The following is a 26,569-nucleotide window of genomic DNA, read 5'->3' on the forward strand; positions in this document are numbered from 1 at the left end:
TTTGGTCACAAAGAATGAAGAGACTGAATGAAATTATTCGAGAAATACCTGTATGGCGTTTGTGACATTCCAGCCGGCTTGCCAAGCGGAGATCTGGTTCCTACGCTTTGGCTCCGATCCTCTTCGTCCCCCAACATCCTCCTCAAGGCTACTGAACCCACCATTCTGTTTCTCAGATCCTTCAAACCCATCATATCCCGGAGTACCATCTTCACCGATAACTTTCCCGTTCCCGTTCGGAATTGTGTTAACATTTGGCGCATTAAACTCGGTCTCGGAGTGCCCGGAGAAATCGGTGTCAGAACGGTCGAATCTTACAAAGTTAACTTTCTCTTCCGATGTACCAGTGAAGGGTAGAATATTCCTCAGGGTGCGGAAGGAACTCCAGAAATTTAATCCAGGCATGATGATACTAAGTTGATATGTTACGGTGTGATTATCCAGGAAGCGTAATGGTAGTCTTGATTACTGATGTGGGTTTGGATCCATCTCTGCTCAACGATAACCCTGGTCCCTTTCCCTTGCAGGTCGATCTCACTCACCGTGTCCAAAGAGCGACTGGTTCCTTGTCCAAACGCTGCTGGCGCGCTCCCGCGACTGCTGTATTAGCATAAGGTCCCGATATCAATCGATAAGGGAGACTTGTGCAGCCGCTAAAGATGTGGACGAAACTGGTAAGCAGTCTGAGGATGTTTGTAAACGTATTGTATATACATCCAGTTTGGAGTCCTATAATCGATTTGATGACACAAAATATGGCTCATGCAGTATGGAAGTTTCGGAATGTTTATCCCGAAGTCGAAGAGAAATTTGGCATGTGGCCTCAAGAGACTTATCGAGAGTCTGGCAAATCAATATTCTTTACATCTATTCCTACATTATCTTTTGAAACTTTTTCAGAAATCATGTATTGATTCCGATACGCAGCGGGTACGCCGAATAAAAGAACTGGTGCCAGGAAAACGTATTTTTCGCCATTCTGGAGAGGGAGGAGACCAGGGAGGCATGTTTTTGCCTCGGAATAATTTTGACATGCTCTCCCATAGTCGGCCACCTTTCATTCACTGCTCTTAAACAGAAGAGGGCTCTACCGACCACCACCGCCAAAATTATTTCAACACCTGCAGCGTTTCTGCCGAAAACGTGACAGGCGAAAACAATAGCTGTGTACCTGCCTGCATCACAATCCATATACATTTTAGTGCGTTTGGGGCGGGGTGTTTTGCATAACTGTTCTAAACTGCTGGTAAGGCAAATTCCAAATTTGAACTTAATTATTTGAAAGCGTAGTTCAATCCAACATCAAAAGACACTATTCCACACGTTTCGGGGAGAAGCCATTTGAAGTCGATAAAGTATGTTGTCGACATGCAGAACAGCCTCTTAACAACGAATTTCGATCATATAAAACCAGCGAGAGCGACGCAGATTCTAAAAGGAGAAAAAAAATCCAGCTGAACCCAGCTGCAAAATTCTGCGTTGTTTGATTCCGTGTTATTCAGAACCTCAGTCGAGGTGGAACAATATTTTTAGAAAGTACATTGAGTCAGTTACTTTTCTTGTTGAATCAATACTGTTATGTGGCAGTTTGGAAGCGCCGTCTCGGATTTCGCCAAACTTTTGGGGCCGTGGTGTTGTTGGCTCCCTGTCGATATCCCGCATGGATTCCCGGTGTTTTTCGATACTTTCAACGCGAACGTTTCCACCGGGCGTGAAATAATAAAACGCTTGGACAAGTTCGACATTCGACAGAATTTCCGATGTCAGGTGACGCAAATGAGTATGAGGGCAGATCGGTGTATGATCGAGGGATATTCTCGTGTGGCTGCATCTGTGAAATCTGGACTTTTGAACCCATTGAAATTGATGATTGGCTACTAAGGTGCAGCTGGAATAAACTGGATACACTGGTGGGGCAGAGCCCTGACCGATCTAATCCGTCATAAAATTCTATAACAAAATCTTTTTGTGTACAAGTATTATTCGAAGTAAACACAAAAATCAAGCCTGGTAATTTCATGACCATTGACAACTCGTCGACGAATTGTCTACAAAAACTAACATTTTGAATGACATCGAACGACCATGAGCAAAACACCTCCCGTTTCTTGAATCTTCAAAAAAAGGTTTCGACTCCTTGAAACTGGAATATACGTTCTGTGCCAGCTGGTTTTCAGTATTATTTGAAACGTCACCCATTTCATAATCATCCGGGTTAATAGTATATAATCCGCCACCATAGATAATGGAAAGTCCAAACTGTTGTATAAGCTGCGGCATGAAGTCAGTATGAAATTAGAGCAGTTACATAATCTGCCACTGTCACTTCATCAATACTCTCACGCGCCTTGTAACATCTGGATATCAACTCTTATCATTGACAACTGATGCAAAAACATACAGGGATAGAATGATTCGTCTTCCGCCAATTATCCCATTGATTAGATTCTTTAGGAGCGCGTCCGTGCCAGATGACCGTGCCTCGAGAGCTCGTGTCAGCGGTCGAGTGACCCTTAGGAGAGACTCTCCAATGGTGGAAACCTGCTCCTTGGGTCAATATTACTCGTTTTCATACCTCATTTGTGTGTGGGCCAATCACATAGTGCCATTTCTTAATATGGGGTAAACTAATTTTCAAATTTTATGAACAGGAATGGCTAGGAGGTCAAGTTTTCGGGGCGGTTGACAGGCTTTCTGATAATAGATCTACTGAGAAGATGAGCTTGGCAATAGAATACACATTCTTGGTGGTGAACATGGTGTAGTGCTTTCTTGTTGTTATTGGTGAGATTCTTTAAAAATCCTGTACACGTGGGGTGACCACTGGTCGATCATGTTTTCTAGATCTCCCAATACCACACAAAAAACATTGGCCTTGATGTTTAATACTCGCCACAGAAAGTAAACAGACAGGCGACTAAATACCAGTGTTGTCAAGGTCACCAACTGGAGCAAGATTGAACTATCCACCCAAGTGAATCAATGTCACCGACGGGCTCGTATTGTTATTAACGTTCAAATATCATTTAGGTTTATTCCCCAATCCACATGTGCACTAGAGATTAGGCCTACATGTACATGGCATGCATTCTGTTGACCGAAATCTAAGCTTTTCACGATATCATATTCAAAAAGGAACACTTGATATCTACAGGCCTACTATCTTTGAGATGACTGCGCGTTATGTAATTTCTATGTCGCATATCTTTAGAAATAGGCATGGATATAGGACTATTGCCAAAGCATGCATAGCGTGGTCAAAGTACTGGGGGCAGAGCTGGTCACATGAGAAAACACCTTTCTACTATTTTCTGGCTCATTTTAGAGTCATTTTCACTAGCAAGCGCCCAACGTTACGATGCAGGATTTAAAAGGGTAGGTTGCAAATATCTCTCAGTATCACAATCTAGGTCTAGCTGTTTTCTTTCGGTCGGATTTAATAAGAATATATGTTTAGTTAATGATAATTCCCCGTGCCATTTTGTGTTGTATCGGTCGTCCAATTTAAACATGGTCAGATAGCAGGTCGTTTTGCCCGAGGCAGGGGCGTTTTGGAAAAAAAAAGGATTTTCGCGGTTACTTTTATAGGCCTTCGTCCATCATGCACAATGTATTTTCTTCTGGCTCAGGTAAATAGATATAAACATTGCCAAAATCAAAATGCAGTTATTTTGAGGATGGATTCGGACAATATCTCTTTTTCACCTGACATTACGCTCATCGTTTCATTGTTCTATTTTAGACTTGAACTTGTCACCTTGTTGCTTGTGGCCACCTGTGCAACTGCAGATCCATACTGTACCAGTTTACCACCAGGCGTCACTGGCGGTGGTAAGTCAGGTTTTACTTGTTTTCCTGCTCGCCTTCCAACCTGTTCACTGTGTATATACACCCAATGATACGAGTCCAGTGATGATATGCTCTGTTATGCAGGGTATTTGAAGACAACACTTTCAAATCGGCTATACAGTGGGTAGACAAGCGCGTCACAAGTATATCCTACTATTCCGACAGGAACAACAGTTTAATGGTTCATTCTTTTGCTGTTTATGAGGAACAAGTGCTCGGTTTGATGAAGCCGGCGTGTAGGGTGATAACAAAATAGCCTTGGGTATTTTCGACAAAAAGGTATCTTCTTTGCGTGAAACAATACTTTAGTTTGAGCAAATGGGCCCGCCCGATCCACAGTTTGCTCAACTACTCATTATGCCATCTATGATTTGATAATTTAATCAAGCTTGGCGACTGAGAGTTGCCGCTCGTCTCTGGATTGGATGTCTGATTTGAGAGGAGAAGTCATGACCAGAGAAGACGGTTAACGAAAATACCTCAGGCCATTTTGTTATCATCCTTCTCACAGGCAACTGAGTTTTCCATGAAATAAAATGACCATCAAGCAATTTAAGTAAGTTCTTCATATCTTCCAATGTCCATGATGTGTCTAAAATCACCGAGCCGTTGTTAAAGTTTTCTGGAATTCCATGGTTATTTGGGGTGGCGTTTAGTTACATCCGGGACGGAGACTGCTTCGCCTCGGGAGGGGTGCACATCTTAGGCAGCCGGGGTTGACTTGAGTTAGGAACTCACTAGAAATGAGAATACACTGAAAGTTAATTCATGACTCCAGGAGACGAGATGTTCGGGTGGGTGGTGGCATGTGGGAGTTGGATCGGTGAGGTGTGGACGAGGTTTCTGTTCGAGTCGTAACCAACGAAACCAACCGGTCATCAACCTCTTTATTTTTCCTATCTTTGGTACATCAGGACCTCGACTTCCCATGATTCCCGGCAGCTACCAAACAAAAATTGAGGTCAATGTTGAGAACCAGAGGTCAACATGGGATGCCATGGAGTGGTTCGATGGCCGGAATAATCGTGCCACCATCAAGATGACGTCACAGGGGGAGGAGCTGCTACTCATTTATAACTACAAAGATGACCAGATCTATAAAATCAAAGGTATTGAGGAGCTTGCAACGTGAATCCACCCGTTGGCGCTGGAGCCGTTTGAGTATCATTCACGGGAAGTGATGGCTTGTTTTCTATTTGGGAAAAAGCAACAAATGGCGTATTCATAGTTTTCGCAACTTAGCACCATCCTTGGTTTTCAAAAGATCCGCCATGGATGCACATAGATGTACATGGAAATGTACGCATCGTGGCATCTTCAACCTGACAACCAAGGTGGCAACGCTAAATGCAGCCTACTCAGGGTAAAACTAGTGCATGCCCATGGTAATGACTCGCGGGTAATTTCATCTTGGGCTTACTAGTCCATGTTCCATCCTCATTCTGTTGTTGAACACATGTTAAGTTCTCGAACACAATTTTCATGATGGACGGAAAGGTCTTAAAATCATCAAGAAAAATGTATGATGTTTAAATCACCATAAAAATAAACAACAAATTAAAGCGTCTTTTACTGACTTTCAGACCGTGCTGTTTGTGAAGTACTGAACATGACTACATCAGACACGACCACGCTGATAGGCATTGATTTCATTGATGGTCTGCCTCATGCCCCTAGCGTACAGGATGCATTCAGGTTCGGCACCCAATTTGGACAGGTATGCTTTTTTTTCATTACACGAAATTTGATATAGGGCTCCAACAGCGAATCAACTGCCTTCGTATGTGTCATTTACAACAAATTCATCTCTTGCTGGCAAACAGCAGACATCTTGCAGATGGCACACTCCATTTTCACTACTTCAGACACAATTACCTGGCCTCGATTCTTTGATATGGCATTGCGTAATCTCCTTCAAACCCTTGGCATACCTGAGTCGCGGTCTGTGTTACGAATCGATAGCCAGTTATTTTGTTACAAATACTGTATTTTTGTTTCATATACAAAACTGAAATTCGATTTCAGCAATACATGGGTCAAACTACAGTCAGAGGCATCTTTGTCGATCACTGGAGAAGTTGTCAGTACTGGCCCGCCCCTGGACCAAACGCAAACTTCACTTTGGATTTCTATTTTGCTGGTAAGTGGTACATTTACTTGGCTTTTCGTCTTCTCCAGCTGAGAACTCATTGTTAGTCGCAGCAACACAATCTAGACCAGGAGAGTGGAGTTAGGCAGGCCTAAGCCTGAGGCGCTTCATCTAACATTCTCGATATCAGTACAGGGACACAACGATGCGGTGGCAATTTCCCCGTCCTTTCTTCTTCAGCTTCGAACAACTGGACGAGTGCGATCGGCTATCCCCAGATGCCAGTCAGGGCTGTAGCGACAGGTGTGATGCCAACAGAAAATGGTGTCGGTCTCCAGAACTTCAAGATTAATTTTGAGCTCAGCGAATTCAGACCGGTCATTATTGATGACGTCAGCATATTCCAGGTACGTTAACAGCACTTAACGCTACATGTACATGTAAGAAACTGGCCCAGCAAAAGTACTTCATTGGACACGCCACAAAAAAGACATGACCCAAAGCAAGAGTTGTGTAGACTTCTTGTCGTTTCGTCGAACCAGAAACGCTTACCAATCCGCTTCTAGCCTCGGATAGCAGTCATAAACCAATAAAAAACGATATTTCATTTTTATGCATTTTTGTTGTTGTTGTTGTTGTTTTTGTTTTTTTTCCATCGGGGTTGGGGAGACAGCTATTTGCTATTTGCTTCCTCGGATTACAGTTTGTGCTAGAAATCATGGGTTACTATTCCAACAAAATCATTAAATGTGTGAAATAATAATTTATTTCTCGTTTTATTTCAGGTTCCTCTGGGTGTGATCTGCAAAGGCCAGACCCAAGACAAACAGATTCCACGTCTTCCCGACTTCTTCCACTACAGAGTGGAGATGGTACAACCAACAGGGCACTTCGTTCAGTTCTACGAAACGTGGTACGATAAGGCCTACCAGATCGTGCGACTCGATTACAGGCCAGTGGTGGCCACTGCTCCCTGGTATACTACCAACCCGATCAGAGAGATACACGATTACAACACAGGTGAGGTGAATCGTGGTCCGAAACTTTTCGTCAGTATCAAATCTTCGCCATTTTAGTGGCTCAATCATATCCGGTTTTCCAGGCGATGTTACAGAATTTACAGAAAGGTATTTAATCGAAACTAAAGTGAAAGAGGAGCTTAATCTTGTGCCACACTGTTCTGCTCGCCACAGAGAGACAATCGCCCTCTTTCCACCAGACTAAATTCCATATTTGTAAGGTCCTTTAGTTTCAATCACAATTCAAATTCGAACTGATTACTAGTTTGGGGCCTTTTCGAATCGTCCTCTAAGTTGATATTTGATTTGTTTCAATAGGTGTTGCATACGTCACCGACACGGCTCTAGGTAACTGCACCATCCGAGCTATCCAGGGTACAGAGGCAGATGCCACCTACGATATAGAGGAACTGCAGAAGGACGGTGCGACAGTCCTGAGGTTGAAAGCACCTCTCGACTTCCTGTACATTGATGCTAGTTACATTTACAAGGGAAAGGTAAGTAATTAAAACAATTAAAACTACTGCCTGTTAACTACACGTACATGTAATTATTCCATGTGAATTTTGAAAAAAAACTCGAGTGTCGTTCGAATATTGTGCATCTTTGAAATGAATGACTCTATGAAAACTTTGCATTTCAGACAACTGTCCGTGGTATGGATACAGATGTTTTTATTGGCCAACGAAATGATTTCAAGGGCACGCCAGGCCAGCGGGGGAACACGACAGTAGAGTACTATTTTCTGACGGTAGGTTACACTTAACGCAATAGCGAAAGAGAGATTTAAAGAAAATCATGATCGTGTTTACGAGTGTGTGAACGTGGGACTTTGTACAGATAGTTGGTAAAACTGGCATTCTCAAGGTTACTATTCAATATACACAGATATGGGTGGTATGACGTGGCCCACAGGACACTCTCATACCACCCAAAGGCCAGTGGCCCACAGGACACTTATTCAAAAAGGTGACTGGTAAGGTTAAAAAAACCAGACTCTTGATACCGATCTCATCTATGGTACCTTAGCTCTGAACAGTGCTGACATTGTTCAATCTTATTGCAGGAGAACTGGGTTGAGATCCCTAATCCTGGTGTTCAGGTTATGCAAGGGGTTCCGGTGAAGGCCATTTTCAAGAACGAACTGGTAAGTCCCCTATAAACAGCAACCGTATCTGCTATTTGCTAGTTGATCTGAGGAAATATTCAAAATATGGAAATAACATTCATGTTTGTTTCTTATAATAAGAATTGAAATCGTGTTCTCTCAGTTCGTCGAGTTCTCGGTTGGGGGCCAGATGGACGTACTTGTTAAAAGGCCCTGTGCATACCAACCAATGATAAGAGTGGCGCTGATTCGATTGTCGAACTAAACAGAAAATTTATTCAAAATTACATCAAACAACAAATTGTGTTTTTTTCCAGTCAAACTTCTATATGGAATACCATTTCATTGATTTCGATGGTGAACATTCAGACCTTGGCGTTTTTGACGTCTTGACATGCTTTCCCGAGGAGACACATAAAAATGTAGAAATCACATTCAAAGGTAAGGTTCATGTTCAGGATACCAGTTCTTGTTGTATCAAATCAACTCTCGCAAAAACTACGCGGCTTACAGAATATGCTGCCGCGTTTAAAACCTGCGGCGTTCTGCTCGAGTTCTCAATTTTTATCTATTGCTTTATTTGCTACAGGTGATATACTACAGTTAAATAAAGAGAAGAGCATATTTCTACAAGAAACCCGTGGAATCATCGCTCAATCGGCTGGCATATCTCCAATCCGAGTACAGCAGCCACAGGTTGACTACTACGTTTTGAGAGGTGAAATCTACCTGACCATGACACTGCTGGCGCCAGCGCCCTTCTTTGGTAAGAATAGGAGATTCTCCCAAAAATGCGGTAAAGTGACTCCACATCACTCACGATCGATTACGATTTACGAAGACGAATTCCTGGCTCATAGTATTCATGCCTGTAAATCTGTTCGATTATAAATTATTCGTATATAATTCTCAATAGTAGGTCTAGCTGCGCCCCTGCACTGGGTTTTATCTTTTGTTGGAGCGGTAGTCGGGACCTCACTCTTCTTACTTCTTTTTAGCACTCTTTAGGCCCGTGGCCAACGCACAGGCCCTTGTGAAAGCTGACTCGGTCTTCACCAACCAAAGTGGCATAACATGCGCGCAAAGATGCTCCCAGGAACTCAATTATGTCTGCGAATCGTTCGAGTCATGTCCCGCAGCAGATAAATGTTACCTTTATAAAGACTTCGTGGCGTCGACGGATCTTCGGCCGAGTACTGAGTGTGCACATTGGACAAGTACGTATTTTCCCGAGACTGAATCAATTAAAAGGTGAACCGACACTTCTAACCGTTTTGACATTGATACATGTACATCACAACTTAAAAAAAACAACTGTCAAAACTGTTAGTTCATCTTTGATGTTACCAAATATGTTAGAAGTGAAGAAAGAGGTGCAACCGAATGACAAAACAGACTGCTGCGACCACTGTACACGTACATGATGTTTGGCTGGGTTACAACCGTGAACTACCACTGAGTCAGGAAAAACAAGTCCAACTTTCGAAATTGCCTTATCTGATGTGTACTATTAATTGAAGTAGTCTGTGTAACTAGTATCGGCATTTAGTTTTCTTAACTTCAAGTTGCCATTAAAAAATCCTTAATGAATAAGTCCCCTAGTTTTTATGTGTGATATTTTTGTTTTTAGGGACCATAAAAGGCAGTCGTCCTGAGCGTGAACTGGCCCTAGCTTGGATGGTCATTAAGAACTCCATCTACACCAATAACTTCTTTATTGATCTTCCAATTGGTGCAGGTCAGGTAAGGAACACGATGTAATTGATTCAACATGTATTTTTTCAAGAGAGCTCGAAATCAGAATAAGAGACGAAATTAACAAAATGTGTCGGGAGGCGTTCGGCTCGTCTTCGGGCGGTCTTGAATCTACGAAGTCGAGAGAGTTGCCCACTCTATCTCGTCATTATAAGTATACCGGAAGTGACTGGCCGCGAATTGAACCCGACAGCCCTCCTAATTCTATCGTAGGGACCTACATCGGTGTGGATGGTGAAGCATATTACCCGAACTTAACCATACCCTTTCCGGCCCTCCCAGAGACCAAAAACCATTAGGGCAAAGTGTGCTCCCTCAAAGGTCATCCCTTCCCTCACGCCTATGGAAATTGGTGATCTTCTTGACTTGTTTTGCTGGTGTATAAATGTATACATTTAGCACCTGTAGCACTCCCAGCTTATTCCCTATGAGTTCTCCAGACAAACAGCTCTAGGACGTTCTGCTAGAATGCAAAGGAGATATGCCACGGGGAATGTCGTGATGCGCCTGGAAACCTGCGCGGGAGATATGCCCCGCGGGGGGAGGGGGGCTTGTGATGCGCAGTATACAACTTCTGGTGCCAGCCGGGGACACTGCCCACACCAGCCTCGGAAATTACAGACTACCCTCCGAGTACCACACCCTTAGAAAGAAAGGTTATTGAACTTTTGAAAAGACATTTTGAATGTTTTTTTCGGACGACACAAATAGCACCATGTGGAGGTTTGTTTGTCAAAATGAAAAACCCCAAGAAATAATTTCTGAGATAGTGAAAGACGCCCAAGGGTTTTTCACTCAGCGGAAAAAGCCAATGGCACGTGTATTGGGTGCATATTTGTGTTGACCGAAAAACCATTTAAGGTTTTTCAAAAGCTGAAGAACCTTTTTCAGAGTGCAGAGTGCATGTATTGGAACGCGAACAGTGCTACCCACGCGTTCACGCCAATACTATATATTGGAACCCCCTATTTCTGCCTCAGTGTAACCAGACCGCTAAAGATCCTAAAAACATAAATTAGACCTTGATTAGGCCTTGATTAGGCCTACATTAACATCGATTTATAGATACATGTACTTTGTGAAGCGACCAAATTCAGGTTGTCGTATATTTCTGATATTCTTTTTTAGACGTCTCGCTACACGGCGTTGAGCGCCCGTGAGGACATCGTCAGGAACGTGAATCGTGATGAACGGGGATCCGCCGTCTCTCAGTTCACGAGTTTTAAAAACAAAGTGATGAATCTCAACAACAACAAAATCTTAAACAAAGTGGTTTCCGTTGATGACTGTGCTCAGGCCTGCATTGATAGTAAGGAGTTTATATGTGAGTCGTTTGACTACTGTTACACCGTTGGGACCTGTATGCTGAGTACCTTGCACCCGGAGCAGCACCAGGATTTAGTCACTGATATTACCTTCTGTGATCTTTATGGAAGTAAGTAGCCTAAACATTGGTAAAGTAAAAGTAAAACACTACGATAGTTAGTTTATTCTTCTTTGGCGTAGTGCGGGTTACGTAGCAGCGCACTTATCAGCTTTATATGCGAGTTAATATGGGAAGATAACATGAGTGAGTGTCTGATCATTGCAGATGTGGGAAGAAATCGCTTTTCCTTTGTTTTCAGTGTCTGACTTTATTAGTCAACTACATCACTGTGATAACAAGCTAAATATGTACATGCCAGTATAATAAGCTGTAGATGAGTTATGAATGCCCAAATTCACACTTATGTCGATCATCCCCCAACTTGTAGGGGGTGTTTCATGAAATATAAAGCACTGGTAAGATCAGGGTCAAATAATATTCCGGTGTCGTTCTGTAAACTGAAATACATGTAATTGGGCTCGAAAAGTTTTTAAAAAGTCACTTGCAATACAGATGTGAGAGCCATGTGAGGCCATATATATCTTAACGATATCTTGAGAATTACATGAACGTTCGATTTTTAGGCAGGTATAATAAGGCTCTATGTTGCTTGTGCATCCGTTATGTACGTCGTTTTGCAATTCCAGGAAATTTCATTAGCAAATTCCACAAGAAAAGAGGCAAAACGATTCTAGCTGATGAACCGACTGCCAGTAGAAAGGTATCCAGCGCTCAGGAATGTGCAAAGGAATGCGTGTTCAGTTCCGAAGTGGACTGCAGGTCCTTTGATTACTGTGACTACAACGGCTTCAGCGTATGCCTCTTGGGGACCAGACATATAGACGATGGACCGGCTGAAGGAGTCGTGTCAGAACCTTCTTGTGATCACTACTCCAGTAAGTCAGTTTCAAGGGCATACGCCGTGCGCTCAAAAATTTGAAAATTGAAATTGAATTTGGAATTTCCACTTGTGTTAATACCTACTGAACTTCAACAATACCGTTATGCAAACTTACATTATAATGCCACGTTTCAACGAATTTGCGTGTATGTATCACGCAACCTGATTTTAAAAATCTATTTGAGATGCTCGTTTGAAGTGATAACGAACATGTTTGATCGTTTCAGGAAATTACTTCGATGATTTCCAGTACGTCTCCGCAATAGAAACTTCTCTGGATGGCGGCACGGTTATCAGCGATGTCAGCCCTGAAAACTGCGCCAAACTCTGCATCGATAATCTGAATAATTCCTGCGCATCGTTCGATTACTGCGGCAACACCACACGGTGCTTTTTCCATGCGAAAGGTTCACATTCCCACCAGCAGGTGGTGCAGAAAGATGTAGACTTCTGTAGCCATTACGAAAGTAAGTAGACCATCACGATTTACCACACAAGGAATATTGGATCTGCATGGAGTGACGTCCAATCATTTTTTGGGGGGGGGGGGAGGGTGCCCCCCCATCGAGGGAAATATAATTCAACTGTGTGACCTCTAATTTTTATTTTAGCGGATAACGTAATTTCTTTCGCGATTCTTAATTTTGCGAATCGAGATTATTTGCGAAATACTTGAAAATAAATCGCCTGCAAAGAACACGGAAAGTACCCGTATGTAGGCCTACTTACATCCAGCAAACTGCACACTCGTGCAATTGATCATGTCAAACACAGTCATGTTAATAAAACCTCTCAAAACCTTGCGTTTCAGGACAATATTTCCCCGATGGGTCATCTTATATACCTGGGCCTGCAGTTACATCAATGAGTGGCTACGCTGGAGGTAATACTTACGCATTAATAATTAGTTGTTCAATGCATTGTCTATATGATGGCCTGCCCTGCCCTGCCCTGCCAAGTATAGTCCAGTTCAAATCCAGTTTAGTTCTTTGAGAAAAAAATGCATTGCTTTACGTTGATCTCAGATTTATTGTTTTAAGCACGTTTTCTCTGCCTTGCAGGTGAGATGGCAGCCCTGGCGATTGGAATGTTGATCGTTGGTCTCCTTTTCGGTGCAGTCCTTCTGTGGGGATGTTCCAAATTACGCTTAAGCAAAAGTGCGGATATGCAAATGAGCTTTGTCAACCCAAATTCGACTACATAGGAGAGGCGATGTTTCAATGCAACTTACAATACTACGTGGTCGTCTCATTCCGATGGTTGGGAATATTGGACAGCTTTCTAATAAAACGTGTGGAGTTGGAAAAAAACCCATCAACCGTAAAAGGCCTAGCTACGCCATTGAAATTGAGATATTTCAATAAATATAATTTTGTAAATACACAATGAATATATGATACATGCACATGTAGGTTTCATCATTGGTGTCATTAATACACCGATATAGAAAATACTCTATTGGTAGATTTGTATCACGTTGATATGACTGGTGCTAAGCAGCGATGATGTCTATTTCAATATACATGTGTACTTGTGGCACAAGAAAATACAATAACACTAACGGCGTAGCCTTTCGAAGTCTTACGCCGTTCATTGAATATTTAAAATTTGTACTTGAATTTGAAAATTTGAAATTGTGTAAATAAACACGTATGTTCTTGGCAAAACATATGTTTTATCTGTGATAATGAATTTTTGCCCAGCAATGCATCAAATCATGCATCAGGCTACTTCTTGGGAATCCTAGCGTCCCGAAAAATTCCTTCTTCCCCATGTTGGGTACAGGGTTTCCACTGGCCAATACCTCACCGGATCTACCAAATTTCTTCTTTAGGTAAGGTGAAATACCACTGAGGTTAATATGCCGGGTCTATTTGGCTAGCCGCTTGCCGAACAGGCATCTTTTTTTGTCCTGTTTGGAGAGCCGCTTGCCAAACAGCACTAAAAAGCCACCCTGTTCGGCCAGCCGGGCTTGCCAAACAGGTAAAAAATCTACCCTGTTTGGCGAGCTGGAGACTTTACTTTAATATTAATGAGTTCGGCTCTCCATTCAGGACAAGAAAAAGTCGCTGTTTGGTAAGCCGGACTTGCCAAGTACATGTAGTCACTTCCTAATATATATAGCTGTTTATTTCGTTCTACAAAAAGTACATGAGATTCGTGGTGCATATACAAAGGTAGTGCACGGTGCAGGAAAAACAAATACACAAGAAATAACCCATGTAAGAGCCTACATTAATTGCATGTACAGTCTAGCTCCTACTAATATCAACCCCTTACTTTATACGATATTTCGCCCACTAATGGACCAAATTCAATGCGGTTTTGAGCATGTTGTCAAAATTAGTTTTTCTTACCATGAAAGAACCCCTTTCTTTTCGATAGTAATATGAAAATACAAGACAGTACGTCTTCAAAAAGTTTTTTAATCAGGTTTACCTTGCCTAGGGTTCTGAGCAGGAATATTTTTTTCCACTGCACGACCTATAGACCTTAGATTGTCACTGAACGTCGCAAATATATAATTAGAAGGACCAGTGGTGTCTGCAATAAATGATAGATATAATAGATTAGCGCCAAGCGCATGTTGCGCATTTCTGTGAGTTGTGCTAGTGCTGCCCCCTACTTCCTGTTCCATCAGAGATAGGCGCAAGAGTCTTTTTAAGCAGTTAAACGTTCATTTTTGATTAAAATCAACCTTGTGTGCAGAATCCTGTGAGAGAGCGTGGTGTTCTCGTATACTTTCACTTCATCATAATCCTTCACAGCCAGAATGTTGGCATAAAGTCAATTAAAATGTCAATTTAAAGATTTTAAAGTGAAATTTGGGCTAATTCACCAGAGCCTAGGTAATTAGTGGAGGTAGAGAAAGAGGTTCCTCTGCTCTTATTTGTATTATTGGAATGTAATACACTGTCTCCTTCAGAAGGTGGACGGATTTCATACACTGTTGAGCGCATTTGCGGGCTGAGACAGGAAATACGCTGGCCGTTTAAAGGCTTCAGACATCGCATATAGCCAGGCTGGTGCGCGTTGACAAAGTCGAGACATTTGCCATCCCCATACGCCACGGGTGGCACGCATTCTAATCTGATATTGTCGATACTACTGGAGGTGCTGGATTCGGACCACTTTAGAGGTCTACAGCTGCACACTGATATAACCGATGGCTTTCTTGTTGACAAAGGTGAGAAGGTTGAATTAGACCCAAATGAATGGATCTCGCATTGACCCAGCCTTGATAAACAACGAGCCGGTGGCAAAGTAATCGAAATGCGGTGCCCGATCTCCTCTATCCGCTGCTGATCCGAATTAGATATTGCGACCGTGTTCCTTGTGACTCTGGATTTTCTTATACGGAACTGCGACGCTGATGGGACTGACTTCGACCTTGATTGTACAGCCGCATACTCTCGCTCGCTTCGTAAAACCTGCAGGAAAGCCGGCAGTGAAAATTCTCTGTTCAGCGAAATGACAGATTGCTCTCTATCCGTATCATTCGGTCTTGGAGAATAAAGTTGAATTGAATTGATTGGTACTTGAGGCTTTTTAGTCTCTGCGATCTCTGGGCCAACGTATACTGTACTTTGTAACATTTTTCCTCGACGGCAAACGAAGAGCCGAACTTTCTCGCTAAATAAAAGCACCGCGAGAGGGAAGCTAACGAGATTTGCGAAACGGAAAACCCGGATGATGTTTATGACCTGCGCATCAGGGAGGCAGTAAATGAGCACATCCGTTGTGAAGGTGATGCACCAAACCGCAACATGTACCCATGTTATTTTTATGGTGACCATGATGGATCGCAGGACCGTTTGTGGAAGTTGCGCGTGTAACTTGGTCTTGCTCTGAATAGCTCGGAGGGTCAGTGGGAGCAGGAGGATGAGAACCACAATTGGGGTGACACTGAATATCACCTCACTTGTTATGAATGTTCGAAGATTTCTACTGGAGAAAGGATGACGGTCAAATCGTCCAAAGTCTTGTTCCATTGTGTATGTTATCAGCGCAACCGATATTCCTGCAACACAAAAAAGCGTAGCTTAGGCCTTGCGACTTGAAGCAGCGATTGTGAGACGTCCTGTGCATGCAAGGACATGAGCTATTATTTTGTGTAGTCTGGATCTTTGTCAAACGAAATGCAACTATGATAATCATATGGGCCAAGGGATGAATTCTTTTCTGTGGATATTAAACATCCTGTAACATTAAGAAGATAGAGAGCACACGAACGGTGTAGGTCTACTTTACGAACACCCAAGGTAGTTTCCTCTATAGAAAGTAGAATTCCAGCCTACCTGTGACTGAAGCCACACTCACTGACATCCATATCACCGTACATCGACTGAGCTGATTCTCCATTTCGAGCAAATGTATAAACCTTTAAAAAAGTATAGGAAAACTGCGTCAGAGGCAAACTACCTTAATGTTGAAAAAATGTGAGATACTATACACATGTAATATGGCAAGCCTTTCAAACCATCCCAATCTATTTGAAAGAAATACGATTTTTCAACGAAACTTTGTTTGTTCCCAAAGAAACTAAAAAGAAAACTAGTTTATTTGCGTTATTCAAGAAAAAAATAAACTCGTAGGTGACCGAGACCAAGCTGAGTCTCTAGTTTCGTCTTTACAAAGAAGCTTTTTTTTTAAATCTTGATTTGTGAGAATAAATAAACAAATGGGGGGTACACTACGCTGTTTATCTTGGATGGCTCTTACCTTTCAATGACTACGACCGCCATCATAACGTCATGAAATCTAAGACACGCGACATCAATAACATCAACTAAGTGATAAAGGCAGTAGTTGATTCGGAGACCTGGAACGTAGGTCCTGATCAGTTGGAGCGGGATGACAATGACTGCAGAGAGGCAATGGACCACAAGGATACTTGATACGAATGTCCCTAAAAGAAAGATCGCAGAATGTTTAGCAAGACGAGCATAATGTTGAATATAGACCTGTCACTTCCCCCGAGAGTGGGGATTTTCTGCGAACCATAGTTATTTTCTGTAGGCCACGCCGTTAGTGTTAAGCAGCGAACATTAAATTTGAAAATCAGAAAACAGTTTTAATTTCAATCCAGAGGGACGACATTCAATCGTAATAAGCAATCTGAACATTTGAAATAAACCAATCAACGTCCCAAGCTGAGTCATTTGAAAAAACCTATCGGTGTTTACTTGAAATAAACTAGAAGCCTCAAGCCCCAGCTCTCGTTCACAGCTGTCGGTTTCATGTTTCAAGTGTCACCAACGGGAGAGCTGAAGATGGTTCCAGTTGGAACTGGACGCCTTTGTGTGAGTTATTCGTAGTTTAGGTTTATGAACTTTTATAGATGGGTTATCAGCATACATGTACGATAGTATTTCTTGTTCTGTTGTACACAAACATAGAAATTAGCCAATACCTGTAGCGATTTTCTTCACTGACGATCTGAGCGCCAGACCAACAACCATGTTCAACATAAAGATAGCCACAGCGGCAACAGCGAGGAGACACGATCCTATGTGAAGGGTGGTCAAGTCCGTGTTCTGTAAGAATAAATACTAATGTTATAAAATCACTTGGACATAAAAACATGAAGATGATGTAGACCATTCTTCAACGAGCTGGACAGTTTTTCGTGTTTTCATTTGGCCTCCTGGTGGCCATATCATGAATCATGTCGGAACAAAAGTCAATCTGGAAGAGCTAGTTACATATGTTCGAAGCTTTAAGTCCGTAGTCCCAGTGGTTACGAAACGTGCCGTGCTAATGGCCGACGGCGATGCAGTGAAAGGAGTGCTCTCCAGGTGAGCTAAAAATTTTGTGTGCTGCACAACTCAAAAGGTCCATAACTGCACTCAAGTCGAAAAAAAGGAACAGCGTACATCATTCTCAAAGTGTTAAGTCCAAAGGCCTAGTGGTTACGAAGCGTCCCTTGCCTAACAGACGACGACGATGGACGACAGACACCTCTTGACGGTATGGGCTCTACAGGTGAGCTAAAAAATCAGTGTTGCATGCAGCACAACTCAAGATGCACAGTACCGTTACTGTACCGTAACTGTAAAAAAGTAACAAAATTATGTCGTTGTCTATGGCATTCCAAAGCGGAATTTATTCAGGACAAATTCTTTACATCGTTTTTACGCCAGAATCACTCTACAAATTGCGAAATTTTACAAGAATTCATCTCAGGACAAAGATTTTACAACACCAGGTAAAATATTCCTATCCATGTGTTTTTTTCTCTCAGAATAATTTATTTTCACGTTTTAAAAAAAGTTGTCAGTACGAAAAATACGGTAGGACTTTTTTTCCTTCAGAGTTTTTTCGACGCCAGGACTCACGTGACTCCTGGCAGAACGCACGTGACCACTTAAACCGATGACGTCATATATTATATTTTTCGCAATTCACGAACTTTTCTGAAGTTTGGCGATTTTGCTATCTGCAGCAATGTCGTCCAACTCCATGAATGCGGACGAATTGAACAATTTGTTCAATTGCAGCTCCTTTGATGATCTTTTAAGAGATCTTAGGAGGAATACTTACTTACTTTTAATGATAAAACACCACCAAACTCAGCCAAGCCACTGCATATTGGATAGTACATGTTGAATTGGAATTGGGGCTTCCCCGGTAACCTGGAGCCCAGTGAAAAATCATTGATACCAGGGCGCCGAGTATCAACATGCATGAACATGCAATATCGTTCGTCCACTGTAAATCAACGAGGTGTCCTCGACCCTCCGCTGCGCGGCGGATAGGGTCGAGGTTACCTGGACTAAGCGAATTGGCAAAACACAGAAATGGCAAATGGAAACGCAGCGATGATGCGCGACGTCATCGTTTTCGCGGTCTCGTGATTTCTGCCAGGAGTCACGTGATTTCTGCCAGGCGTCACGTGATTTCTGCCAGGAGTCACGTTATTTCTGCCAGGAGTCACGTGATTTCTGCCAGGAGTCACGTGATTTCTGCCAGGAGTCACGTGATTTATGCCAGGAGTCACGTGATTCTGCCAGGAGTCACGTGATCGCTGGCAGGAGTCACGTGAATTCTGCGAGAATTTTACGTTCTGCCCGCAAAACGTCCTGACGTCGAAAAAATTTTGAAGGAAAAAAAAGTCCTGCCGTATTTTTCGTACTGACAATTTTTTTTAAAACGTGAAAATAAATTATTCCGAAGGGGGAAAAAATACATGGATAGGAATATTTTACCTGATGTTGTAAAATCCTTGTCCTGAGATAAATTTTTGTACAGTTTGGCAATTTATAGCGTGATTCTTGCGTAAATTTTAGTCCTGATGTAAAAAATCGGTCCTGAAAAAATTCCGCTTTGGCTTGCCATAGTTGTCTTCGACCTCATATAAACATAGTTTATAGAAAATAGTTAATTTACAGAATCTCATCAATTTACTTACCGTAAACCGGCTCATTCTGCGAGATGTTATCCGCCCAGGTTTAGGTGAACAGTAAACAAACTCAGCTATTTCACATGTGGCCAGCTGTCTCTGGTCTTTTCGCTTCTAAGGAAAGACTGCACACTTCATCTTTATATATGAGTGATCGGCAAGTCGCTTGGAGATGACACCTTTCCGGAGCCACACAAAGCTTAGGAAAATGTGCCAGGAGGCATCGACCACCCCAGAGGTCATGGTAACTGGCGGACTCTTTCCATGTCGTAACACCAACGTGATTCTCAGGATTGTTATAAGATACGCCTAGAAATTATACAAGTTGGAAAATGATGCACCGTACTCAAAATTAACCAAAAGTAACGAATATCATATCTCGTGGTCTGAAAAGAAGTATTCAGCAAAGTTTCTTCACTTCTTTCCCTAACCTATCGACAGGCCCACTCATTTCTTCTTTTAACATTCTGTTATCACCCGAGAACGTGACGACATTAACACATTCTTAGCATTCACAATATTGCGTTCTCAAGATGTGATGGAGATAAGCAGAAAGTGACATGCATATATAATGTAGCTGTGTTTCATAGTTTCTAATTAAATTAATCGTGTGTAAGTGCTTAATGTAGATTTAACATCGATGTTGATAAATGAGTCGAGCAAGTTTGAATTTTTTTGTGTTAGATGGATGTTTCCGGGCATGCAGAGTACCTGCGTCTAGGTCGCACTTCACTCACAACCGCAGATGATGTCAGTCAGAACCCGTTGCGGTCAATTAGCGCTGTTCGGACCTCGCTTCCAGGTTTAGGTAATTTTAGCAATCACGCATATTATTGGCTGTTAACTTTAGGCGCGATACAAAGGGACTTTATTCCGTCGCGACATAAAATTTATTTACAACCTGAAAGCTTGACTTTTATGGTAGGCGGGAGGGGACATAAATCAGAATATATCGGCCGATTAATTACTTGCGCCGCAAAGGCCTCCCGCGAATGATGCGCCGCAACAATGCCCCGCTAAAAACACGCCGCAAAAGAATGCGCCGTAAAAATCTCGCCGCGTGACCCAATTTAAACCAATCAGTCTTCTGCACGATTTGCGGGGGACTTATGCAAATTTCGACACTTTAGCGGCGCACTTCTTTAACCAATCAGAGACATCGTTCTTCCGCGAAATTTGCACAAGTCCCCCGCAAATCGTGCAGAAGACTCCCGCGAAAATACCTCTGCCGCAAAATTCAAACCGTCCTTGGCTCCTGATTGGTTTAAATTGGGTCAGCGGCGAGATTTTTACGGCGCATTCTTTTGCGGCGTGTTTTTAGCGGGGCATTGTTGCGGCGCATCATTCGCGGGAGGCCTTTGCGGCGCAAGTAATTAATCGGCCGATATATTCTGATTTATGTCCCCTCCCGCCTACCATAGACTTTATACGTACAGTAGTTCCTCTCTATTAAACCCACCTTAATTGCGGACTGAAAAATGATGTATATGATATGGTGGGTGACCGTCAATTAAATGCTTATTAGAAACGACCTATTTGGGACAAAAGCCCCTGAGTGTCCCTTTTATAGAGGGTGTCGTGCTAACAGAGGTGTTCCTAAGGGAGGTTCAACTGCTCCATTAACAGCCAGATACCGTTTCGACACGGCCCATTTATTTATATGTATTCAATCCTTTTATCAAAGCTGGTCAAACCAATTGAGCGCCACTGGTACCATTCAAAAGTCATGAAAAGCGAATGTGAGGCGTAGGATGTGACACATATGAGCCGCTATAATTTTGAGAGCATAATCTAATAGTGTCATGAGAGCTATGCATTAGCTTGGCTAATAGTAACGCTTGGCTGACGATGTGTGTACGCGTAAACTGAATTGAATATGACGAGATGGGTTATAAGCAGGTATTCGGTGGACAACGAGGTGATTATAGATGATGACGAGGTATATTGTTATTCCATGTGATTATTCAATAGTCTATCAGGCTTGAGGATTTTTATCATTTATTCGACTCTTGTTTGGATCTCTCGATCAGTGATAGTCGAATTACCGTAAAAACTGAGGATTATGGAGCGTACTGCGCTATAATAAACTGTCGTGTGTACATTTCATGTGGCTACACATGCACGAACTAACAACCACTGGAATCGTTCAAACGTTGAGAAACTGCGCAGTGCTTTACCCTAGCAATAACCATATTGTATTCCCTGACTAGTTTTAGATTTGAAATCACCAGGAAAGTAGAGTATCGATCGGATGTACTTTTGCGGCAAGGTTGCCTCAGTGATTCTCTGCTCGGAAAGCTTGCTTGGATGACTCTAAACAGTTGACAAGCAAATTTGCAGAAAGAACTTTCATTTCCTTTCGTTTGGATTAGCTGTAGTTGAAGAATGCCGTTATGAACATACAAGGAATAGGCGTCCCCTTTAAGGATCAGGTCCGTTTCGAATCGATCCGGAGCAAGAAAGGCAAGAACAAGGCTCTGTATCTCAACTATCTGGAACTTGAGAGGGACTTTAGTAACAGAGTGAGCAAATATCAAATTGAGTTGGACACTTGTCTATTGGGGCTCTCCAAGGAAAAGACGGAATTCATAAAGAAGCAACACAGCATTGATAAACATAAGCAAAGAATTAACAGGGCACGGCGTAAAGAGAAGTACGAGTCTGAGGACTGTGATGTGGACGAGTCGCCGCGATATCCTGGCGCGAAGCGGAAGGTGTTCCCGTCAGTGATGAGTCGGTCTCTGACCGCATTGGATCAGGAACAACACTACGAATTAGAGGAGCCCAAAACTGACAATGAGAGCGAGGAAGACGAGGAGCCCGAGGAAGTCGACTTCTTTGATCGGATTCCACAGAAGTTGTACGACGACAGTAAGAAATCCGTAAACAAAAAGGTCGCGGACGATGCGGAGAAAACGCTCAAGCTCGGTCACTCCCGGGTTTATATTGAGCGATCTAACTCGATATTCATTGGCATGCCAGAGGGGTCTGTGGATGAGAGAGGAATATCGAAACGACTAATCGTACCGGGGTTGCTGAAACGGTGGAAGAGGAATGCAACTCAGCCAGAGATGAAGAAGAAGAGACGAAGCGACCCCAATTATGGTGAAAAAGCATTGGAGAAGTTGCGCTCCAAGTCCAGGTTGAACTTGCTTGCGAAGAAGGAGGCGAAAGAAGAAGTTAAGGAGAGCCAAGAGAAGAAGCTCCCGTTTCATATTCGAATGCTTATGCCTATAAGTGAGGAAGAAGATCATGCAGGAAAAATGGGACCAGACGGAAAGAACCCCCTGATTACGCGGGCAGTCCGTTACACAAACAAAAATATCAGTGAGTCGGAGAAACGGTCGGCGGTTGTGAGGCCCCAGGCTGCTCGCGCTAACTCTCGGGAGGCAAGGATACCTGATCAGGACTCGAAGGCTATCGAGGCTGTTATGGAAGAAACGGGGAAAATGAGCATAAGCAAGAATTGATAAAGGCTATGACTCCAAGTTATCATTCTAGTAAAAGGTATGCCAAAAGATTGGGACTGTTAATGTAACTAGATATGTCTAACAGTATACATTTTAATGAAATCAAAATGTGTTAATTAAATGAAATTCGGTTCAGTATTATGAGAGATACTAACTATTTTGTCAGCCAAAACCGTGTAGGGTCTAACAGTAGACGTACATGTATTCCAGATGTTTAAAATACGAGGGTTTTGCTTGAATCGCACAGCACATGCAACATCGCGCAGAGCAAAGGGGGACAGCTTTTGACGGTTCGGTTGGTCAAAGCCAACGGTAATGCGTGCGTTGTCGCAATCGCATGTTGTGGAATTAAACCTGCCTCTTACCGGCCGCTTCTACCTTCAGACGAGAGATCTTTTTGTCATGTTTTAAACGAAATTTCTAAGCCCAGCATGTATCTGTTTTGTGCGAACACGTTCGCCTTCTCTACACGTGCCTCCAATCTTGATGAACATTCGAGAGGAGTCGAATATATATAACCTTAAAAAAAAACCCAATCCAGATTAAAATAAAGTCTGCCCCACAGGGCTTCGTTTGTAACATGCACTTTGTTGCCAAGGTGACAATCAACGCGTCCCCAAGAATGCTTGCTCGACTTTCCTGCAAAACAGCATAACCCTTTGAAAGTTCACAACATACCGTTATACGTTTGTTATTGAATAAGTGTGTATATAAGCTTAAAATGTCAACTCGTGTCAAATTTCACCATATAATTTTTTTAGCTGTTTTTGACAAATGACTACGTCACTTTCTCATAAATCGGTAAGGTTTTCGAATCGAAATGCACATTTTCTAGAAATTGATGGTTTTAATCCCGCCCGGACGGCTCGCTTCGATGCCGTTGAAATCGCGCTACGCCGACGACGTTTTCGTTGATGACGTCACAACATGAACATTTTCGCGGGTGCGGTGGTTTACATTCCCGCGAAAAAAAAATCTCATTCGTTGTTTATTTACAACTGCCATTGACCATTGAAATTCCATCCTGTCCTTATATGCACGATAAGAACTGAAGATCATTGAGAAGAAGAAGAAAAGGGTTGTTGGGTGGCGTTGTGCTGCGATGTTTTGCGGCAACACCAGCAAAACGGAAGGTGTTGGGGTTTTCCGCTGGCCTGACCCTGTCAAAGAACCGGGCCGTCACCATGAAGTTCGAGTCAAGAGGTCACCAGCCGGTGGTTCAAACTATTTCCCTTGACCTCGATTCAAAAAACTTTAAAAAAGGCTATTCAAACGATAACATCAGCTACAAACATTCTTTATCAACTTTTGAACTAATAAAAACGATACATGTAGATGGAGAAAAGACTACACAAAAGAACTACTTTGGCTGATTCACTCTGTATATGACCTCGTCACAATAACCGTGTGGTGGTTGAGCGAATTGATTTTTCAATATGGCGACGACGGATGGTATTTAGAGGGGCTACGTCCACCTCGTTTATCATATCTCGTCCCCAGTAGCCCCTCTAATATTAGAATGGTGTCATTGCCGTGATGAACTGGGTCACATTTAACGTGTCATTTTCCTGGCCTGCAAATATTCCCCAATGGTCCGTGGACTGTAAAACTGCACCATACTCCTTGTTCCTAAAAAAGACCAACCAGAGTCGATAAGGACCACTAGTAATGCCACAGTCTCCTGTCTGGTTTCATGATCTTTCTAGCCATCGGCTTGAAGCGTCTTTTAAATTTAGCCCAAAATTATATCCAAGTTCTGCAATGGTCCACTATAGCGCTGATCATAGCATTTCATTTGAATCCCCGCCTATACTAAACGTCACAGCAGACGGCCTCCTTTTGGCCATAAAACGAAGCTGATTAAAGCTCGGCACATTTGGCAAATTAGGAAGAGACGCCCTGCTACATCTGCCAAGAAAGCTAGGAGTCCTGCTGAGTGCTCGTTTCGTCTTAGCTGAGGTGGGTTCGTGCTGTTTTCGGAGAGCTTTTTGGTACTCCTCTAACATTTGCTCTTCCTCTAACTCCTGGCGTTCACGCTTCAAGTACTTTATCATCATGACAGCTATTCCTAATGCATAAAACGCCAATACTGCTATGATATATAAAAGGGCGTCACGACTTTCCTTAGGCAAAACATCAGAGGCGGTAGAGGTCCCGTTTGAATTACTTTGCAGTGTTTTGTTTGAGCAAGGGATAGTGATATACTTGACTACGGAGCTTGACAACTCCGTTGAATTCACCATGTTTTTTCCTTACAGCTGAGAATGGGGGCCGTTGACAGTTTATATTTTAAATCGATATACTCACGTGCGTGTATGCTTTGTAAAATAAGGATTGTACCGACGGTATCCTCTAGTATTTCACCTAGTATCCGATTAATCGCATTCAATCATATCAAAATATTTTGAATCCCTGACCATCTTCATGTAGCATTTTAACGAATATACGACAAATAATTAGGAAGAGGCCTGCACATGCTGTAGATTTCAATAGTGTTAACTCAGCACGAAAAATGCTCTTGCGGCCAAATTGAAAGCATAATTGGCTTGAAATGTGGAATGGTTTATAACAGTAGTTGTTGGCTACCACGTTACCCGCGAGTCGTGTGGTCCATCACCAATAGAACCTTGGATCAGGGCAGCATCCGAACTCAGTCGCTGCAGTAGCCGTAACAGCGCCGTTACTTGTAGCAACTTAGCGTTGGTATCACTAAATATAAGAAGAAGCGTCCGTCCATTGATCCATCGAGCCTATAAGCTCACACCCGAGCGAGTACTCATTCAACGATTACTGATCTCTCCTCCGTCATGAATTCGACTTTCGAAGAACTTCACTCCATGATTGTTATCCTACTAGTCCTTGAATGATTTTACATACAAGAATATTGCTTTACACAAAGAATCGATCCCGAAGATCTATCATCCCATATCGCTGCTGCTCCGCAATTCTCAATTATATAGCAACATACTCGCCTGAACACTGTACACATAACATGTACTGAACGAATCGGATGCACATATGACTGCAAGCACCAACGAAGAAGTCAGCCAATTGAGTTACTTATTGAAAAGAAACAGACTGGTTTTCTCCAAGCGTAGCATTGTACCTGCAAGTCTTGAAGTCGGAAGGCAGAGTTATTTATACGAGGAAGGTTATCAAAACCGCTCGTCTCGCATGTTTGTGGATCGAGCAGGAGGTTTTCACTACATTCATGAGATAAACCTGCATGGGACGAAAACCAGACAGGTACATGTAGATAATTCATCCCATTGCTACAGGCTTCTATAAAAACTTGCAATTTTAATTGGTTCAAACACTATTCCGCTGGATAAATTGTTCAATTTTAGCTTTTAGATTTCCTAAACCAGCGTGCACATCTATAGAATCCTAAAAGAAACTCGGCATCAAATCTGATTTGCGGCACAAAAAGTATATACTCTAAAAGCTAAAATTGAACAATTTATCCAGCGGAACAGTGTTTGAACCAATTAAAATTGCAAGTTTTTATAGAAGCCTGTAGCAACGGGATGAATTTTTATTATTCATTCACCTCAGAAAAAGTACTATTTCAATTCTTGCCACCCCCTTGTTCCAAACCTTCGAAAGGATG

At 42.5% G+C, this 26,569-nt stretch overlaps 2 protein-coding genes across 2 annotated transcripts in view; one reads left to right on the top strand and one right to left on the bottom strand.

The window, feature by feature from the left end:
* Positions 1-580, bottom strand: part of LOC135486608 (vesicular inhibitory amino acid transporter-like) — a 32,189-nt gene extending 31,609 nt beyond the window's left edge. Inside the window, exon 1 of the mRNA XM_064769544.1 lies at positions 49-580. Coding sequence (XP_064625614.1) covers positions 49-405 — 357 coding nt within the window. The 5' untranslated portion in view covers positions 406-580. The remainder of the gene's footprint in view (positions 1-48) is intronic.
* A 2,693-nt stretch (positions 581-3,273) lies between these two features.
* On the top strand, positions 3,274-13,646 carry LOC135486820 (uncharacterized). Its single transcript, XM_064769921.1, has 19 exons — positions 3,274-3,375; positions 3,743-3,831; positions 4,764-4,958; positions 5,433-5,566; positions 5,875-5,989; positions 6,179-6,345; positions 6,724-6,958; positions 7,276-7,454; positions 7,601-7,708; positions 8,024-8,104; positions 8,383-8,506; positions 8,655-8,831; positions 9,064-9,282; positions 9,696-9,808; positions 10,949-11,255; positions 11,834-12,082; positions 12,315-12,554; positions 12,899-12,970; positions 13,149-13,646. Exons 1-19 carry the CDS (start codon positions 3,359-3,361, stop codon positions 13,289-13,291), a joined length of 2,964 nt encoding a protein of 987 aa, XP_064625991.1. The 5' UTR covers positions 3,274-3,358; the 3' UTR covers positions 13,292-13,646.
* Positions 13,647-26,569: the final 12,923 nt, after the last annotated feature.

The sequence above is a fragment of the Lineus longissimus genome, chromosome 4 (genome assembly GCF_910592395.1).
Source record: "Lineus longissimus chromosome 4, tnLinLong1.2, whole genome shotgun sequence".
In the NCBI taxonomy this organism is placed as follows: domain Eukaryota; kingdom Metazoa; phylum Nemertea; class Pilidiophora; order Heteronemertea; family Lineidae; genus Lineus; species Lineus longissimus.

Excerpts from the sequence above, each read along its gene's own strand:
- LOC135486820 (XM_064769921.1), top strand. Across the intron at positions 5,990-6,178 it reads TTTGGATTTCTATTTTGCTG|CTTCGAACAACTGGACGAGT; the intron begins GTAAGTGGTACA and ends TTTCTTCTTCAG. Across the intron at positions 12,083-12,314 it reads TTCTTGTGATCACTACTCCA|GAAATTACTTCGATGATTTC; the intron begins GTAAGTCAGTTT and ends TGATCGTTTCAG.